Genomic DNA, 21,472 nt, shown 5'->3' on the forward strand with positions numbered 1-21,472 from the left:
AAGGACAACAGATAGAATGTGTTGAGAAGGAAGGTGATCAAATGGCCTTTAATTTGAACTAAAACATGCATTAAACTCACCTGCTATGCTGGTTTGTTCAATTTATTATTTTTTTATTTTTTTTTAAATCAGAGCTTAGCACAATAGAAAATAAATATTATTTTCCCCACAGTAAATGCATGTCTCTAATGCTGCAACAAAATGGCATGGTCATGGTATTGGAAATAATTGCAGTGTTTGCTGTATTATTTTGGCTCTTCACATGTACTGTATTCTCAGGAAATGTTGAGTAGCACAGGCGAGGACACTGATGTCACATTCTGATGCTGTGAGCTAAAAAGCACAGCAACTCTCCAGTACGCCTACAAAATCTTTCCCACTCTCTCTACAACCTTCCTTCTCTCTGTCTTACTCTGTGAGCTTTGATCTCTTGCAAAAATCTAACGTTCACCATTTTCATGACACACGCTGGAGCTCAAACCATAGAGGAAAAGCCTGCAGACAACAAAACAGCATGAAACCAGCTGCAAGCCAGTGGATGACTGAATACATCAGAGATTCAACAGAGAAAAACAAGCAGAAAACAAATCAATGTATTTTAAAAAGCTGCATAGAGCATGTTGCAATCATGCGAGCACTGCTCTACGTCGAATCTCATATAGCGCTAGTCAACTGAATCCACAGTGTCACGGCAAAATAAATCACATTTTACATTAAATGTGAGCTTGCAGTCTGAATTGAATGCAAAGACAACACACCTTTGTCTGCATGTAAAAACACACAAACAACGTGTTTAGATGAATCCGTTTACTGAAAGAATAACTCTTATGACCTGGATCTTTTCATGAATCACTCAAAAAGATTCTGAAAATCTGCCTAAAGGATCCTTCACTGCATGAACTCACTGAATCCATAAATTTACATCTGATTTACTGAACCCCAAATATTCACTTTCTGCCAATCAATAACTATTGAGTAGTTAAGGTTTGTCAAACTCAATTAATATCGTTCTGCTTTTTGCATTTATATATATATATATATATATATATATATATATATATATATATATATATATATATATATATATATATATATATATATATATATATATATATATATATATATATATATATATATATATATATATATATATATATATATATATATATATATATATATATATATATATAATGTATACATGTATACATGAAATCACGCTCTTCTTGTGAAATTAATGATTTCTTTTGTAGAACATAAAAGATATTTTGAAGAATGTTGGTAACCAAACTGTTTCGGTCTATAAATATATTGAAAATACAAATTCAGATGCAGCTTCTGAAAAAATAAATATAGATGGCCGTTGTAGCCTAAAAGTTTATGTGAAAGTTTATGAATCAATAAAAATTTTCTTTCTAAAGTTACTTTTTGTAATGTCTATTTGATGCTTTTCTCATTCAACACAATAATGACTTTAAATTAATATTTGATGTGCGATTAAATTGCAATGAATTACATTAATTAATCAGCACATCATGTAATTAATTAGATTAAAAAATATATATAAAATAAAATATAATAATTTTTTATATTTGAAGAGTTCAGATGCAAAAGCCTCTGTGCCATCTGAAATTTTCTTCTAGAATGATATTTTTTTTTATCAAGCTCGTATATTTAAGTTCAGCAATTTCACTTAAATGGCATTGAAAATTACCTATTAATTGTCATTTAAGTGAAATTACTGAACTTAAATATACGAGCTTGATAAAAATTATCATTCTAGAAGAAAATTTCGGATGGCACAGAGGCTTTTGCATCTGAACTCTTCATTTATAATTATTTAACATTTATATTTAATAAAAACTTTTTTTTTTTTTTACTGCAGGATAACACAAACTATATAATCATAAGCCACAGAATGGCCTGGGATGGAATTCAATACAAAATTTAACACAACACTTAAATTTTTCATTGAGAAAGAAAGAACTTCATTTCATCACTCTGTTCACCTTCCAGCCATTTAAAGACCCATTAGTCCTAAAAATCCTGAAATACTGCTCAACTTCCGCCGCCAACGGCCCTCTCAAACCTGAATCCAGGAAAAGTACTTTTCTGCTTCAGTGAGATGCTAAGTCCACCGGAAAAGGTATTAGAGCCACAGCCAGCCGGCCATGAATCCACTAACCCCACTAGTAGAGTGGATCATTAACCTTGAGTCCCAGGATGCACTGAAAAATCCCCATCAGTTTAATAGGATTCTATCAGGGTTAGAGAGAGAATCAAGCTACTGTTTGTAATTGTTTTAAATCCATAAAGATCTGGAGTTGTTAAATCAGACTTCAGGACCACCAACATCGTGACTCAATGTTTCAGCACTTTCGATCAAAATGTTTACGTTGTTTGGTTAAGAAAGAAAAAAAGAACATGTGAAGGAAGAGATTTGTAAACTCACCTGATCGATTGTTAGGTGAGGTCCGGACCGGAGAGACTGACGGAGTGCGTGAGGATGAGTACGGTCTCTGTCTATCTCTCTCTATTGTTGAGGCAGAGCCAACAAAGTGATACTGCGAGTAGCCATCCTAGAAAATAAATATAGAGACAATGAAAAATCTACAATAATGCACAAAACAACATGCTTTCTTCAGGATCTATGTACGCTACATTAGCCCACTGTTATTCTGTCAGTTTAGTTTAAGGCCTCCTAGTGTGGAGTCATTGCAAAAATCAATGACCGGATGAAGGTTCAGAAATCAATGGACGGATGATCTGGAGTCAGTGGTTGTGGAGAAAGCCTGTTTGATGTGTGACTAAAGCAACCTGAAAGGCTGATGGAGGAGATAAAAAAAAGCCATTGGCCACCGGCTCGATGGCACGTCAACTGCTGAAGTTGTGCAGATATATTGTGCATTCCTAGTTTTAAAATATGACTGTACTCTTTAAAATTGGACTAAGGTGGCTGTATAAGATATTATGAGCATGCATGAGATTATAAGTTTGCCCTCACTGAATAAAAGATCAAATGATTCATATAGCTGATTTATGTGGACATTTATGTAAATGCCAAGCAGACAGCAAGAATAAAAGTAAAGCTGAGCAATGTGGAAACAAATTCATTCTATTACCAAACTCAAAAGTCTCACAAGGTCTCAGAATGGCTCAATGAACAAGTTTTGCAAGCTAAATATCATGCTATGAGGAAACTGAGGAGGAGAATGTCTGAAAACTGCAGTCTACTGAACAAGTTTTTTAACAGGGACACAGAACACTACCCTTGACATCCCATTTGCCCCTCCGTGACATTCCTTTTGTTGGAAAGGTGAGGTATAGATCAAAGGGTCTGTCCCTCCGACTCTGTGCAGTTCAAAGCTGCCCCACTTTCCCAACACGGCTGAAACTCTGGCAGAAGGAGCCAACGCTCTCCAACTAATGTGCCTGTTGCAAATAATGACATTGGACAGGTATTTGAAGGCTCCAAGGGGCGTGAAGAGAGGAACGGAAAGGGGGAAAAACGGCACTTGTTGCCTGTCGACTAAAGACCTCTTCAGTAGAGGACTTTGTGATTTTCTTTTACTCACACTATTGTAAGTATTACTTGAAATTTCAGGTTCCCATAAGAGGAAGAAGTGAGAACTTTTACCTTTATTCTTTATGATGATGAGTGGTTGGGGTGGCTGTACAATAAAAAAAATACCTATAAGGATGGTTCTGTCAGGACCACTATCGTCAAGGATGATTGACAGTTAGCATACAGTTTGGATTGGCGGTATAGTTCTCTTTTGGGCAAGAACTCTGTGCGCATCCATGCACAGAGTCAGAGGGACAGACCCTTTGATCTATACCTCACCTTTCCAACAAAAGGAATGTCACGGAGGGGCAAATGGGATGTCAAGGGTAGTGTTCTGTGTCCCTGTTAAAAAACTTGTTCAGTAGACTGCAGTTTTCAGACATTCTCCTCCTCAGTTTCCTCATAGTCTGATATTTAGCTTGCAAAACTTGTTCATTGACCCATTCTGAGACCTTGAGAGACTTTTGAGTTTTGTAATAGAATGAATTTGATTCCACATTGCTCAGCTTTACTTTTATTCTTGCTGTCTGCTCTGCATTTACATAAATGTCCACATTAATCAGCTGAATGAATCATTTGATCTTTTATTCAGTGAGGGCAAACTTATAATCTCATGCATGCTCATAATATCTGCGCGTCCATGCAGCCTAGCAGGAACCACTTATCAATGTAAATATTTAAAAGTACAACATCATTCGAAAAAATTGGTCTGATTCAAAAAGAAATCAGAATGTCAAATCCTGACTGACAAGAGGAGGAGCTGGGGATGGAGGAGGGTAATTAGCTCCTGAGAAACGCGACAGTTGTTGATAATACTGGAGGAGTTTACATATGGGTGCTGTGATAGGCGTCTTATTCCTATATGTAGACGTGGATCAGCTAAGAGTCAGCTTATGCAAGCTTGACTAACGTGACCTGCCAGAACTAACTAAGCTTGATATACTTCCTTTGAAGACGTTCCCACCATTTGAAAACAATACATTCAAGCAAGACTGAGCTTCAATGTGATTAAAGAATCTTATTGCATTCATTACGTCCCATAACTCCTTTCTTTCTTCTTTATCAGGTCTGAGAGAATAATGTGCATTGGATTGATGGATTTTCACGCTAAGGCAACTGATTTCAAAGTGTAAAAAAGGTTGAGCAGTAAATTCACTTGGATAAACGCACGTCTTACAGACCCGAAAACCTCAGTTAATTCTGTTAATTCTAGTTGAATGCATGAAGCATCATTACAGGACTGATTCTGAAAAGAGGACTGAAAAGACCAACCAGACCATGCAAAGATGAGGCATTTATTGCAACCTGCCTACCCATGATTACTCAATAATGCTGCTTAAGAGTCAGGCAAAAAAACCCAAAAAACTTATGGTGTGGAAGTGTGCACTGAAGCAAGCCAATGGCAAGCGCTCATTATTATACTCCCAGAGGCGGATGAAGCCAGGAGCGTTGCTCTTGCTGCGTTGGCTCCCTTGGGTCGCTGAGGCAATTGACTACCCTGATACTTCCTCGTGGAGAGCGTTGGGGAAGGATGACTGTGGAATTGCATCTCAAGAGGCTGCCAGGATGAATGTAACACCTCTCAGCACAACATGAGTGAGGCTTCAGGCTCAAGATCAATGGCATAAGCAACTTCTCTCTTCTCTCAGGCTAAAACTTCACTTCATCTTAGTCCAGCTCTACGTCATTCTGAGTAAATCAAGCCAAGTGCTGCTGGGCTTTCTCACAAACACACACCTTATTAGTAGATGGAGCTGGAACCATCTGCACTTCTTCAAAGATCTCTAAGTATCTCTCAATTTTAAGTCTTTATATTAATTAAATGCAATTCATAAATGCATAATTTAGCGCTAAATATATAAAATATATAGTACTTTTCCACAAATAAAATAAAATAAAATATCAACAAAATTAATAAAAAATATAAAACAATGGGTAACACTTTACAATAAGGTTTTATTAGTTAACATGAACTAATAATGAACTGCACTTCTAAAGCATTTATTAATCTATGTAAATGTTAATTTCAACATTAACAAATACATTATTAAAATCAAAAGTTGTATTTGTTAACATTTGTTAATGCACTGTGAACTAACATGAGCTAACACTAACGTTAACAAAGATGAACAAATACAGTAACAAATGTATTGCTCATGGTGAGTGCATGTTAATACATTAAAGGGGTCATGAACTGGCTTTTAAAAAAATCGTATATTGTTTTCTGAGGTCAACTTATGACGTTCGCTTAGTTTTTACATTCAAAAACATCAAAATGAATAAGTAATAGTCTATTTTCTACCCTGGTTTTGAGCCTAACTCCTGAAATGCTCGGTTTTTATGGGCATTGAAGACTTGGAAGTAAACGCCCACTGCTATGATTGGATAACAGTTTTGCATATAATAATGAGTTTCATTAAATGCGCGAATCGGTGGGCGGGGCTAAACAGGCAATGTTGAAGTAGGCGTTGATCTTCTTCTGCGGAGGCGGTGTTTTATACCCTTTAACGTCATAGATCCCCACTTTGAAAAACCTGTCGTCTGCTGTGCCTGGTGTCAATAAAAGCTTTTATTGGACTAACAAGGAAGTTTTCAGTTCTGAAACTTACAGGATATTCTTATAGTATGAATACTATAGTATTGAGTAAGATGTCAAAAGCTCAAGGAAAATGTGATTTCTCAGTTCATCACCCCTTTAACTAATGTTAAAGGGGTCATATAATGCCATTTTTGTACAAGTTAATATGATTCTTTAGGGTCTAAATTAAAAGTTGGAAATATACTTTAATAAAAAATTGTCATTAGTATTGTAAGAAAACACTCATTTTACCTGGTCAAAAACAGCTCTGTTTTCAGCACGCCGTTTAAGTGCATGTGTCTTTAAATAATAATGAGCTTTGCTCACCCCGCCCCTCTGTTCTGTGGGGCGTTTTGACACAACACACGTGGAGTGTTGCCTTGACAACAGTTGAGGGTATATTTTGGAGAAAGAATGGCAGCGGGAGTCTCTGAGGACACATTTGTGCAACCGTATCAATTTGAACCGGAGTCGGACCCGGAACAAGATGACGGCCCCGAAGAAGTTCGACAATTAAGGCTCGAACAGGACGTTTCTGAATGGTTGGTTAACGTAATGTCACTTTGATCTATCTTTGTATGTACTGGCAGGGTAGAGTAGTGAGATACGAACGCTATGTGTTTACTGATGTATACGTTAGTTCATTGACAGATTGATATTACAGCTAATGGTCATGAAAAAAGTTTTTTTGGGTAAATGTAGGCTTGTCCGTGATGCGTAACGTTATCTATGCAGTGTTAGGTACAACAGTCAGGGCTGAAGCACAAAAATTTTACTAATCTGTTTAAAAAATAACCAGTCTGTGAGACTATGACAGTCATTAGGCACATAAACAACACATACTCAGACAGGAGCTAATACTTTTTTCAATGTTCTCGTTTATAAAGCGGTCTGGTGAGAAATGATTCGTGCAAACATGAAAGCATTGACGTTGATCGTGGGGAATATTCCCTTCGAAAACAAAACTCAGCCACTGCGTCTTCAGCGGTTCGGATTTAGGAACATCAAAATGACTGTTGTGTTCATTATTACACCCAAGAACAGAACACCACAATCGCTTAGACGCCATTCTGCTCCAGCGTATCAACAATGCGGACAATGATGACAGCTCGCTCAGGGCGGGTCTGTGTTGAAACGCTGCTGTCAATTAACAATCGTGGGAGGGGCGTCTGACCGTGTGACGTCACATGGTCAGACGGCTCGATTTGAGACGGGGAAAACATATAAGGAGATAAAAAAAAAAAAACACTGGATGGATTTTTATCATTATATGATGGTTGTGTACAGGCACTGCCAACACACATTTCAGTACAATCAACTTGTAAAAGTGCATGTACCATTATATGACCCCTTTAACAAATGAAACCTTATTGTAAAGTGTTACCAAATTAAGTATAAAAATTAAATGAATTAATTCAAAATTAAATTATAAAACAAGAAACCAAATGAAAATAAAGCATACTAGACATACAGAACTTAATATATTATTAAACACGGAGTATGTTATTAAAGACTGTTTAACTACATAACACAATTTCCTCCCATACTGGCTAGAAGCTTCCTGGGCACAAGGCCATTGTTCACAGCCTTGGGAAGTGTCTGGCTTCCCAAACCTCTTGTTTCTGCTTCTCTTGTGTTCCCTCTTCTCTCTCAGCTTCATCCGTCACACCACCCCAAAACACAAAGAATCGCGCCTCAGGTGGCCCGACTCATCCAAATTGACACCTTTCATTTCAACGGAGGGGGAGAAAGACACATCCACGTGGAACAACTGTCATTATGCACTCATGAGATGAGAGACCGGGCTCTGCAAATGTTAATAATAGCAATCTCTTTCTTGCTGCCCTTTGCTTAATACCATCCCCGGTGACATTTCCAGGGCTCAGCTGGGTTGGAGAGAACAGGTTAGGTTGCGGGAGGTTTTAAAAATCTTTGCAAACCCAGCCTGAAAAGGGTGCGAGGGGGCTCTATCCCTACAAAATCAATGCGAGAACTGTATATAATAAGCAATACTGTAGATTTAAGGATTTCAGCCTCTCTGATGAATCACTTATAGCTCTGGTTGTCCTCCACGCCCTTGACCTCATCCCTTTATATGCGTCAGCTAAAGCAGCTGTTCAATAACCTGCCTCAAGGCGGCATGCCAACACAACGCTGCTGAACCTGTGAGTGCTGTGGTCTTTTGTTCGATATTATTTATAGATGTTTAGTCAGCTAGCACAATGGGAATCAGCGTTCTAATTACTCTCTTTCATGATAATCTACGCATGCTACCTTTTCGTCAAACCCTCTAAATATTTTAAAAAAGACAGAGAGGGTAATTAATAGTATGTGCACATGAAATTAGAGCTCTTAATTTGACATTGGTTTCGATGGCGGCGAGCTCAGCGGGGTAAACTCGCAAACATCCATAATTACATATCATTACAGACATTTTCAAACAGGCATTGTGAATTAGCCCAGCTCTCTTTTCCGACGCGGTTCGGGGAACGGACGCCTCTATTCCTGCAGACACACTTCTAAACTCATCTCGGTGGTGCAGGCAGGCAGCTCGTGGCCTTTTACTCATCTCTAAAGGTCAGCGTGGCAGCCGTCGCCCTCTCCGTGGGCTGTAATTCTTCAGCACCAACTCTTCAGAGCAGAGTTGGCAAAACGACACATTACAGAGCTCAGTCTGGAACGTTCCTCACCTCCCAGAATCGTATCTGTCAGGATGGAGATTGCTTAGTGAAGGGGAACGGTGTGTTCTCGCAGCCTAGAGGCTTCAAGTGCTTGTCAGGGGGCCAAAATTTGCGTCCTCATGCTCTTGCTACCAGTTAATTTGGGAGAATTTTAGTTTGGTTTGACCTTGTTAATGCGCTATTCATTGTCTGTGTTTGAACACGACCCAAGCAAACTAGCTACATGTTAATAGGTTAATTCTAATTGCCCTTAATTTAAGTTTCATGAGCACATTGTCTATTTACTGGCCTCAAAGGTGCAGGTTTTAAAAACCTGCACCTCAAAACTACAGACCCTTTCCAAAAAATTTGAATATCATGGAAAAGTTGATTTATTTCCATAATTCCATTCAAAACGTTAAACTTCCATAGATTATAGATTCAGGGCCCACAACTTAAACGATTTCATGTATTTAGTTGTTTATTTGTACATAATTTGGGCTTCCAGCTCATAAAACTCACGAAAACAGGATTTCAAAAAATTGGAATATTACATGAAATCACACAGTAATTACACAGTGATACCATTGTCATTGAACCAGGTTTTGGTTCTTTTGGCAGTGTGGGCAGGTGCAAATCCTGCTGGAAAATGAAGTCAGCATCTCCATAAAGCTTGTCTGCTGAAGGAAGCATGAAGTGCTCTGAAAATGTCCTGGTAGACACAGACGGCTGCGTTGAGTGGACAGCACAGTGGACCAACACCAACCGATGACATGGCTCCCCAAACCAACACAGACTGTGGAAACTTCACACTGGACTTCAAGCATCTTGGATTGTGTGACTCTCCATTCTTCCTCCAGACTCTGGGACCTTGGTTTCCAAATGAGATGCAAAATTTGCTCTCATCAGAAAAGAGGACTTTGGTCCACTGTGCTTTATTAAATCCAGAGTCAACGCAGCCGTCTACCAGGACATTTTCAGAGCACTTCATGCTTCCTTCATTTTCCAGCAGGATTTGCACCTGCCCACACTGCCAAAAGAACCAAAACCTGGTTCAATGACCATGATATCACTGTGTAATTACTGTGTGATTTCATGTAATATTCGAATTTTTTGAAATCCTGTTTTCGTGGGTTTTATGAGCTGGAAGCCCAAATTATGTACAAATAAACAACTAAATACTTGAAATCGTTTAAGTTGTGGGCCCTGAATCTATAATCTATGGAAGTTTAACGTTTTGAATGGAATTATGGAAATAAATAAACTTTTCCATGATATTCACATTTTTTGGAAAGGGTCTGTCTATAGTATACTATATAGTACTGTATATACAATATAGTACTATACTTACAGTACCAGTTAGATTTTTTTTTAAGTAAAAAAATAAATCCCCAAAGGTTGGCTAAAAAAGATTTGGTTTTGTATTTAAATAATAAATCTGTTTGATAAGTCTGTTGTTAATTTGAAATATGGGAACATTCATACAAGGTCTCTTCACGTCAATCTATTTGCGGTTCTATTCAGACCATACAAAACGTTGTAAATGCAGTCAGCGCTAGCCAAGGCCAAAGTTTGCCTCAATAATCGGTGAGAGACACGTCTGAATGGATACACACAATAGTAAGTGCAACAAGCGCTTGAAATGAAATATCTCTTAAGCCTGGCCGTTACTGCTCAATAGAGCATTCTTTGGTAGTCACTGCGGATTAATGTTTGCAGTCGTCTACAAGGTGTCGTGCTGAATAAACAGTGGGTTGCACATCTTTGTCTAGGAGGAGGGGTATAAAAAAAACCCGCATCTCCAGTTTTTTTTTCCATTCCAAACAATTTTCTCAAAAAGTTCAAACACAATCGTTTGGGAGTGGGAGATCAGTTAGCATGCTAAATGAATTCCTCAGATTGGGATGGATGATGTGGGACACAGATGTTGTGAGTGGAAGCAGCTCTCCTACCTTCTTATAAAGGCTCCGGAGATCTCTGTACTGCCACATGCTACTGAGAACCTGAGATGCTGCCTTTACCACTTTAGGTGAGTGTCTGTAAGAGAGAGAGAGAGAGAGAGAGAGAGAGAGAGAGAGAGAGAGAGAGAGAGAGAGAGAGAGCGAGAGAGAGAGAGAGAGATACTTTGAAAATAAAGCCATTTGATAAAACTTTGAGAGCATGTTACTGGAAGATTGATTCAATTAGTTATTTCACTATTTATTGAACAAATCTAATTTATAAAAATAAATATTATTAAACAAAATATAATAATGCAAAAAAAATTAATAAAATAAATGATCAATTTATTTAAAAAAATAAGACATGCAATTAAAAAAGGTCTTGGGTTTAGACACTTCTACTTATAAAATACACTACTGTTCAATAATTTGGGTTCAGTAAGATTTAAGGACATTTATTTACTTTTTCTTTTTACTTCTATTGATCAAAGAATCTTAAAAAAGACATCCTGAAAAAATTCTACAAAAATATTTTCACAGCACAAATGTTTACAACATTGGTAATAATAAGAAATGTTTCTTGAGCAGCAAATGATTTCTGAAGGATCACGTGACACTGAAGACTGGAGTAATGATGCTGAAAATTCAGCTTTACCATCAGAGGAATAAATTCTAGAAACCAAATACAGAAGCCAGAGTCAAACCCAAATCTCTAATATATCTAGATGAGCATAACAGAGACACATTTAAAACGACACATTTTCCAGCAAATTGAATGTAAAAGGTTTACAAAATATCCAAACTCACACTAGATCAAAATGCCAATACCAAAACATTACACAAGAAAATTAAAATCCAATCCTGGGACATTGTTGCTGAGATGAATGTGTGTTCTCTGTTTTCTGTGCAAACATCTCACACGGACAGCAGCTTTTGTTATGATTAACAATGCACTACAAACAAAAGAAACAATCTCTTGGTTCTCAAAAATGACACAAATTGTTTGACTTCAGCCGATTTGATAGAACAGCTGTGTCTTTTGTCTTTCGCTGAGCCGAGCCAACCCATCTCAGCTCAAAGGACACAATGGAACAATTTACAATTGCCACTTGAAACGTTAGAAGAAAATCTTTGACGTTCTTGAGTGAACACGACTTTAATAGAGGAAATGAATGCCGCTCATCCTTCATAATTTCTTCATATAAATGACAAAATGCATTCTTATAGGTGGAGCTGTACATTTGATTTGTCCCTCCCCTCATCTTTCAACATGGACTTTAACACTCTCAGATCTATCTATCTATCTATCTATCTATCTATCTATCTATCTATCTATCTATCTATCTATCTATCTATCTATCTATCTATCTATCTATCTATCTATCTATCTATCTATCTATCTATCTATCTATCTATCTATCTATCTAAATTAAATTTATCTAAATTAAATTAAACTGTTTTTGTTTAAACAAATGTGTATTTGTGTTTACATAAATTCTATTATAATTTAAAAAAAATAAAGGATTTTTTTTCAAATATTAGCTAATGCTGTAAACTATATGGGGAGCCCTTAATTACACATTACTATAATATTAAAGGTTACAATTAACAACAGAACCCAAATTATTACATTTAGTTGCTATTTATTTTTAAATAATCAACATAAAAAATGAATAAAAAAAAACATACTGTAAATTGCACATAAGGCAGGATTTGCATTAACTTCTAAATGTAATTATAAAGGTGATTTTCTACTCCAATTCATTTTTTGAAATATAATCATTTACACAGTGGCTGTCATAAACATACATTAAATAAGGCATTACTAACAGGTTAAGTAAATATAATGAATAGGTTAATATAGTGCAATATGAAATGTTTCTCCCATCCATACAATTTCCTTTTTGGACTTATGTTTTGCTAAATTTTAAATGGCTTATTTTCTTCAGCCAAGAGCAGTGAGTGTATTATTTCGCTCTGCCATGCACATTGCGTTGAGAACAAATCACGAATTGCACCAAATAAATCTGCTCCAAATCAAAAATCATCAAATTTGATGCACATCAGAATTTGAGCACACTGGTTGCTGCCATTTGCTGGTACTAAATCAACCGGTTGCATTTGCTATATCCAGACAAACAAGCACCCGAGTGGCTTGTCCCTTTGATAACCTCTCTGCAGGAAACTGGAAGCAGCTGTCATCACCATATTGGCTTGAACGGGGTGGGCACAGAGTATGAATAGCTGATGGGGGATATAAAGCAGTCGCACGAAGTGTCAGCTTGATGAGGGTCAGATTAATGTCTTTGACAGTGTGCATCCAGACTCGAGCAGGAAGTGTCATCACTCACTCTCAGGCTGGCTACACTTACGGTTTCTAGAGACTAAAGAAAGCCGCATAAAGAAAGATTAATTAATGAATATTATAAAATATATAGTTTCGATTCAGAGTGAATGTTGACTTGCATTTGATTAGATGACTCACATTTGAAGCAAACACCTGTTGCATGCATATCATGTATATCAAATGAACACGCTTATGTTAATATTTAGGGGGCTATCTACATTTATAGATTTTCAGTGTGGTCTCAAATGGACCCATCTGTATATCTCCTGATGATTCACAAAAGTGATAAGCCAGTGCCAAGGCTGTGTTACAGTTGATTTTATCAAAGTAAAGCTCTTTTTGGCCCTTAACCATTTAAAAATGCATAAAGCCTCTTGTGTTGTGTGACCTTTTGCATTATTCTGAAGGATGCAGCAAATAAAACATCAGCTCTTTCTGTATACTACGGCAAGTTTACTTTTCTTCAATTCAGTTCAGCAAGCATCAAGTAAGCGACTTGCGTGGCAAATGTATATATTAAATATATGAACATCTGTAGACAATGTGGCCTTGAAGCTCATAAAATGCTTATTGCGGTCTGACTCATGCTGTTCATCTCTTTAAAAAGGTGCTGGCATAAAAGTGGAACTGTGTAGCTGGAAAAATAAAATGTCTACAAGAGTAATGCACTGTTTATGGAGAACAAAATAACTGACAGGCCTCTGGGTCCACGGAAACACAAGCAAAAACAAAGTCATGGCCTAGTGGTAAGAGAACACTTAATGGTTTTTAACAACGGTTAGACCGGATTGCAAGTGGTTAGTAATAAGATATTGACCTTTTATCAAAAAACAAACAAACAAACAAACAAAAAACGACTTACTTGTCTCCTTTACTCCTAGCAATACCGATGAGCTTCTCAATGCCACCGGCGTCTCGTAAGGCCTTGGCGTTCTCCATGTTCTTGGTGATGACCTCGTGTAGGGCGCAGCATATAGCCGTAACGGTGTCATCACACATGGTTTTACCTGCTGTGCTGTTTACCGTACCCCCGCTGCTTCCGCTAGCATTGCTTCCGCCCGGGAGCCGGTGCACGAGGTCCCGCATGGCGTACTTTCCTAGTCAAAGAGAAAAAATTGACAGAAAGAGCATATGAGGATGTGCTAATTATCACTGGAGTAATTATGATGGTCAGAATGACATTTTTCACAGTCAGTAGACTATTGTGCTGAAACTTATTCTTAATCTGGAGAATAATAATGCAGGAGCTGTGACAATTCAAGAGTGTCAGATGTGTCAGTTGAAGCATCACTGGATTTCTATGGAGGGGGTGTTATCCTGACTGCAGAGCGGATATATGACTCGAGCTACTTGAACAAAGGAAAGAAAATATGAGAAATTGGGAAAACTCTGACATTAACAGAACAGCAGGGGATGTGTAATTCAAATCGACTTGGCAAGGCTCACACAGCACTGGAAAAATAACTTGACCAGTGGGAGAAGCAATATGATTCTTGAGTTTATGTGTTTGTGTTGGTGAAGCATGAGATAAATGTCTGCTGTAACACACTAAGTGATATTAACAGGCAATCACAAGCGCAATGATCGCTACAGGATGTTGAGTGCTTCTTCTTCAGCCAGTGGTGTACGGGACACCCCCTCATGGCATTATGAGCCAATTATATGGTTAAATTTGCCTAGAGTGGTTTTACTCCACACAGAAGCCATATCAAAGCAGCAAATACAATGTTTGTTTACACACACTTTTAATGCCATACAAAAAAAGACTGCAGTAATTTACCCTGAAATTACAACCAACTGAAAAAAAATGGCACTGATTCACAGGCACAGTGGACAGTAAACAAGACTTATTGTTAGATTAAGTTAAGGATAAACATTTTGTGAGATATAAAGTTGCACTGAGAAATATAATGTCACATTGTGAGAATTAAGCCTCTTTCACACAGTAATCCAAGTAAATTACTGTAAAATTACAAGAATGACTTTACTGGTACAGTAAATTACACAAATATGCTGTTCACACAAGCAACGGCGTTCTGGATTTTTACCATTAAAGGTGCTCTAAGCGATGTCACACGTTTTTTAGGCCAAAAAATTTTTTGTCACGTGTTGCTTTCGTCAACGAAAATTATGACGAAATATTGTCGTCAACGAACCGTTATCACCTGACGAAAACGAGACGAGACGTAAATGCTGGTCATGTGACGATGACTAAAATACATGTATAATGCAATATCGTTGACGAATAAAAACGAGACTAAATGTGGTTTACAAAATAAAAACGATGCTAAAATGTCTCTTCATTTTCGTTGACCAAAACGAGACGAGACGAAATGTTATAACGTCACAACGAATGAGAGAGTTGTGTGTGCCCATAGCTTTGTCGGGTTTAAATTCTGGTTTGTGATCTGGTCACCCGATTATCAGCGAATTTACATTTACATTACATTTTACATTTATGCATTTGGCAGACGCTTTTATCCAAAGCGACTTACATTGCATTATCCTATACATTTATACATAGGTATTTAACAATATTAGCCTAGGCCTACTCTAGTTATTCTATTAAAATGTCTCATTGATATATTTGACACATTCATAATCATTACTTTTGCTGGTTCTTTGTGACAGCTGTATGTTATTGGCAGCGTCTCTGGTTACATGAACGCGTCACCGCATCAGCACCAGAACATGGAGATTTTATTTTAGAGAATAATCGCACAACCTATTCGATATTCTATAATTAAATAAACTAATCGAATATCCACAAATTGTGACTCATCCCTGCATGGAATCTCTTGTTTCTTTTCCCAAATCTTCACTCACGTCTCACCCATTTTCTAAAGGGATTATAAACGTTTCTTCATTGGCTCGCTTTTAATTAGGCCTATTATATTCGTATTCTTTACCTATGGTAAAGTAGAAAAACGCTGTAGGACAGATAGCCTACATTTGTACTTGCATGTCAAATTCTTTTTAACACAGTTTGTGCTTGTTATATTAGACATAGGGCGCGTCAAGTTGAGTTGTAAAGCGCGTTTCACACGCGCGGGTGATTTTTAGTTTCACTTACTCTGGCAGCGCAATCTCAAACATAGCCTAAATATCTCGCCCTTGTGGAGGATAAAATTTGCTCTTCAGACCAATTCACATCAAGTAGAAAACACGAAGATATCATGAAGAGATCGATGGTCTCTTTCCTGCTCGTGTCCCACATCCCTCTCAGAGCGCAGAGTATATATCACGCGTCTGTGTGGAAATATAAAACGATTTTTTTTTTTTTAAATAACCCCCCAACCGCCGGTAGTTGGTCCATTACCGCGGTGGTAAAAAAAAAAACTGCCACCGTCACAGCCCTAAATATACTAAATATAATAAGATAACCTTGTTTGAAATTCTATATTGTACTGGGTTAAATAGAATTGCATTACTAAAAAGAGACTAAAATACAATTTACATTGACTAAAACTAGACTTAAATGTCATCAGTTTTTTGCAACTAAAACTAGACTAAAATGTCATCAGTTTTCGTTAGGGTTGGGTATCGTTTGAATTTGAACGATTCCGATTCCGATTCCGATTCCTTGTTTCGATTCCGGTTCCTAACGATTCTCGATTCCGATTCTTTTAAGAGGCAGGGTCAAAAAAGTTTAGATCAATTTTAATTCTATGAACTTTTTATGAAATTTACTATGAATTTCTCACAGGGCTGTTTACAACTACAACATAAATATCAAATCTATTTTAAACAACTTTTTTAGGACATTTTAAATGAGCTAGCTAACCAACGGTCTTTCTGAAGGAAATAGTCTGACCTTCTCCATCAATTGAAATATAAAAAAAATTGCATCACAATAAGTGTATTGTATTGTGATTGTCACTAACATTTTAGTAACTAAACTGAATTTTATTAGGTTTAGTGACAACATGTTACAATGTTTACATGGTACAATTTCTGGTAAGCTACGCCTTTTTATTATTTCATTTCAATTCAGTTATTGTGATTTGATTTAATATTGACTCATTTGGATAAATATTAGGTACTCAAGATAGGCGTTAATTTTTCTCAAGAAAAAAACAACTCACCCTATGCTGTAAACATACAGAGAGCCCTATCAGCTGCCTGGCAGTATTATTTAAGGTTAAAAATAACTCAAATTAAATATGTGGGTTTTTTTTAATTATAATAACAACTTTATTTAATGATATAAGTACGAATATAATAAATATGTAATATAGTACACATATTTAGCAAAATACTCTCTATAGCTCTTTTTTTCTTGCCAACTGTGTGCTATAGCCTATACAGTATGTTCATTAAATGGCTTTCCTGAGGTAAATATGACATAATTGTTCTCCAGCTATGTTATTGACCTCTTCACGCTGATAAAAAAAACACTGATTGATCGATATTATGTATGAGGAATATACATTTAGGTAAGTTGTAGCCTACTGTATCTTTCAACAGTGTTCGTGTTTTTTTTTATTATTAGCTGCTTTAGAATCGAGATGATCGGTTCACGTGCGCTAGGGATCTGTCACGTCACATTTACAAGCGCCAAAACGGTATTTATTGTTTGAATTTCGTAATAAAATTGACAGAATCTGAGAGCTGAGATTTTTTTGTAGATCATAAAGTAACTGCTCTGTCTAGTCGGTCTCCGTGTCCTCTTTGCTTCGCAATTTTATTGTGCGTGAGAAAATGGATGTGTGGTGTGAGAACGTGGTGTTAATTGCGTGTGTCTCACGGTAAATGCGTGAGAGTTGGCAGCTCGTAAATGTGTTTTCATGAATATATTTTTTTTTACGTTCGCCGGCATCGCGCGCAGTTTTCAAACGGACGAGCAGAGGACGAGGGAATATGGTTGCAACTTGCAAGATACCGAAGAATTAATAAAGGAAACATCATATAAGTACGTTTTTAAGGTTAAACGTCAGGGTTGTTTGCTCTGAATAAATTTTATGAGACGCTGTGTGAGTTAATAAGGCAACTCACACAGCGTCTCATAAAATGTGTCGGTTCGCAGTTTAGCATAACAGTCAATATACGCTTACACCTGTGCTAGTACACGCATTTACCATGCCGTGTGTACGTTACAAATGTTTAACTAAAGTGTCAGCAAGTTAACATTTGGCAGTTTGACATCGATTATGTAGTTACTTCAGTTCAGAATAGGGCTAGAAATGACTTAGACAGCGGTTTTTTCTTCCGGTCGGCGGATTGTGAATCGAAACTAGGAATCGAAATTTTAACTTTTGAACGATTCCGGGAAAATCGCAAAGCTAGTCCCGGTTCCAATCGATACTCGATACTCGATACCCAAGCCTAGTTTTCGTTGACTAAAACTAGACTAAAATGTCATCAGTTTTCGTTGACTAAAACTAGACTAAAATGTCATCAGTTTTCGTCGACTAAAACTTGACTAGACTAAAAAGAGTATGAACGTTACTAAAACTAATAAAAACTAAAACGACAGCTTGACACAAAGACTAGACTAAAACAAAAATTAAAACAGGCCGCCAAAAACAACACTACATACAGCAAACATCTCCTCACTATCTGCTAGCTGCCTGTCCCCTGAACACACGCGATCTCTGTAGACAGCCCAGGCTCCACAAACAGAAAAAAAAAAAAAAACTTTTTTATAACTCGGTTATTTTTTTGCACCACAAAACATAACAAACTCTTCCAGACAATAACCGACAAGAAGGATTTGGGGTGGGGTTTGGGGAGTTAGTGTGCGGATGAGGAGGGAGGGAGGGTCTAGCTAGCCTCCGTTTTGTTTGACAATACTTTAAATGTCAACAAGAAGTGACGTCACCCAACATCACTTAGAGCACCAAAATACCGGTAAATTCTGTGATGTCAGTCATCGGAAATGATCTTTAAACTCTTTAAACGGTGATTTACCAGTAAAGACTGTATGTGTGAAAGGGACTAGCCACAGTGTGACATATAAAGTCACAATGCGAGATATAAAGTCACACTGTGAGATTTGTGAGATATAAAGTTACATTGTGAGATTGTTAGTTTACTATAGGCAGATATAGACTTCCAGCCCACCAGATATACACTCAATGACAGACGGTGGCGACTCATCAGGGGAGGCACAGCCAATACCAAATTCTTTTGAAGTGGCAAATGGGAGAAGGATGATTTGATGTTATAAAATTCACAGTTATTCATTTCATATCTCAGAATGTGAATTTCTTGTTTATTTCATCATTGTAATGGGATAAAATATTACTACAAAATTAGCCAATCACCATCGGGTATCTCAGATTCAGCGGTTAGAGTGTTGAGAAAAAAACACATCGCAGAGGAGGCTAGCCTCCCTTGGTATATTAACCAATCATCACAGAGACACAAGTTGCGTGATATTTGTTTGAAATGCTCCCGCTGATTTGATACCTTAATTATGGAGATAAATTTAATATTTGATTGTCAACAAATTCAACAAGATACCATTCGAGCATCAGCTACAAATGAAAAATGAAGTTGGATATATACAGCAATAAGCATCACTAAACGGCCGAACTTGCTCTTTGAATATGAGTTTTGAACGTGCTCTTTTTGACATTTAAATGGACAGAAGGATGGATTTTTCTTCAAACTATAGGTTAGGAGAGTGAAATTATATTTATATTTTAATGTCTAAAAGTTACCAAAAAAACATTTTTAAAACACTGTAAAAAAATATTGTTGGTTTGACTTAAAAAGGTAAGTTACCTGGTTGCCTTAAAATTTTGAGTTCATTGAAAGAAAACATTTGAGTTAATACAACAAAGGAGATTGGTTTAATAAATAGAAACTTAAATTTTTATGTTATCTGAACAACGTTATGTTATCTAAGTTGATTTGTCAAAAGATAAAAAAGTTTTTTTTTGTTTTGTTTTTTTACAGTTAATAGTAATAATCAATTTCTATTTTTAGAATACTCTATTTTAAAATCCATGAGCCGCCACTGATGACAGAAATGTAGAAAGATAAAGAAATAAAGAGAAAATGGTTTAAGAGAAGAGTAAATTGCTTAAAATGATCTCAACAGATCTCAATTGGTACTGCCATGTCAAAATATGCCACTATATATTTGTTTCTTACACTTGAGGGGATCTAGAATCTAGAATTGCCTTCATGTCACACATTTAATTCTGCAATGGAGAAATGCAAACAGCTTGAGGGAAGCCCAGTAGGCATAGATCGCTAGTGTCTACATTTTGTTATTTTGTTGTTGTTTTGCTGCTCCAGATGATTTCTAATTTTAACTAAGAACAAAACATGAAATGCTATTGTGTAGAAATTTGTATTATTGGTAAAACCGGTGTACAAACACAAGCTTACAAGATATTTCTGTGAAGTAGCCATCCAATTTCAATAAGAACAAGAACATAGTTTGCAACCGAGTATTTTCCAGACTTCTTGCCACTTTAATCATCCAAACGCTCAATAAATTGACCTTTGAAACACAGAAAAGTCCTTCTCCTTCTAGCACCCTATTATTCTATCACAGAAGCACACAGCTAATGAAATTAATCTAAGGCTGTTCAATTCTTTCCGCTAATTCCAAATGGTCTCCGAAGAAGAAACACAGACATCATTTTCTACATGAAGCATACTGCAGAAGGGCTTCGTTTTATCACCAATAAGCTTCCAGTTAATTGGTGTCTCCTTATCTTGTACCCGCAGGCAAAATCGTCTGTCTTGCGTGAGCTGGCAATATGGAGGCGGTCCAATGAGACGTGAGGTTTCTCAGAACAGCGAACTGGGGGAAAAATATGATATTTACTGAATAAATTATTATTATTTATTTATTTATTTTACAATTATTGATCAGTGATATCTCTTCGTTCATTCAATCTCCAAAATGTTCACAATTTAATGTGAAAGGTCACAATAAATGTAATTGGTGTATAAAAGACTGAACGGGAAAGATGTCAAAATTGTATATGACAAGCACATGATTTGATGGATCAAATCTGACAAAAAAAGCTTTTCAGGAGGACACACATCGTGATCAGGATCCCACAGAGGAAGAGTGGCATGAAGAGGTGAAACAGGTGAAGTGTGGGACATTTTTAGGCCAGTTTTATTCTGTTTTATCACAATGAAACACAGATTGCATGATTACGAGTAATCACGAGCTACGGACTCTTTAAGCTGCTGATTTTCAAGAACATGAAGTACTGCAATTCAGACAGGTTTAATTCTGAACACCGATGTGGAGATCTCAAAGTCAGCGTGAGAATGAAAAACAACACTGGTGCAGTAAAAAGGACTTTAAGTAACACATTCACACTCCTCGTGATAAATGAAGAGTCTCTTTATGGACTCAGCCGGACGGTTCTGCTACATGACGATGAGATCTAGCGACTGTATATGACTCAA

General features: G+C 36.9%; 1 protein-coding gene across 2 annotated transcripts in view; it reads right to left on the reverse strand.

The window, feature by feature from the left end:
* ctnnd2a (catenin (cadherin-associated protein), delta 2a) overlaps positions 1-21,472 on the reverse strand; it is a 287,583-nt gene that overhangs the window by 8,266 nt on the left and 257,845 nt on the right. For both annotated transcript variants that reach the window (XM_082184574.1, XM_082184575.1), the window contains 3 exons: positions 13,950-14,184; positions 10,753-10,837; positions 2,450-2,576 (listed from right to left, as the gene is read on the reverse strand). In XM_082184574.1, the coding sequence (XP_082040700.1) occupies positions 2,450-2,576; positions 10,753-10,837; positions 13,950-14,184 (447 nt within the window). The remainder of the gene's footprint in view (positions 1-2,449; positions 2,577-10,752; positions 10,838-13,949; positions 14,185-21,472) is intronic.

The sequence above is a fragment of the Leuciscus leuciscus genome (assembly GCF_965113295.1).
Source record: "Leuciscus leuciscus genome assembly, chromosome: 11".
NCBI classification, from domain to species: Eukaryota; Metazoa; Chordata; class Actinopteri; order Cypriniformes; family Leuciscidae; genus Leuciscus; species Leuciscus leuciscus.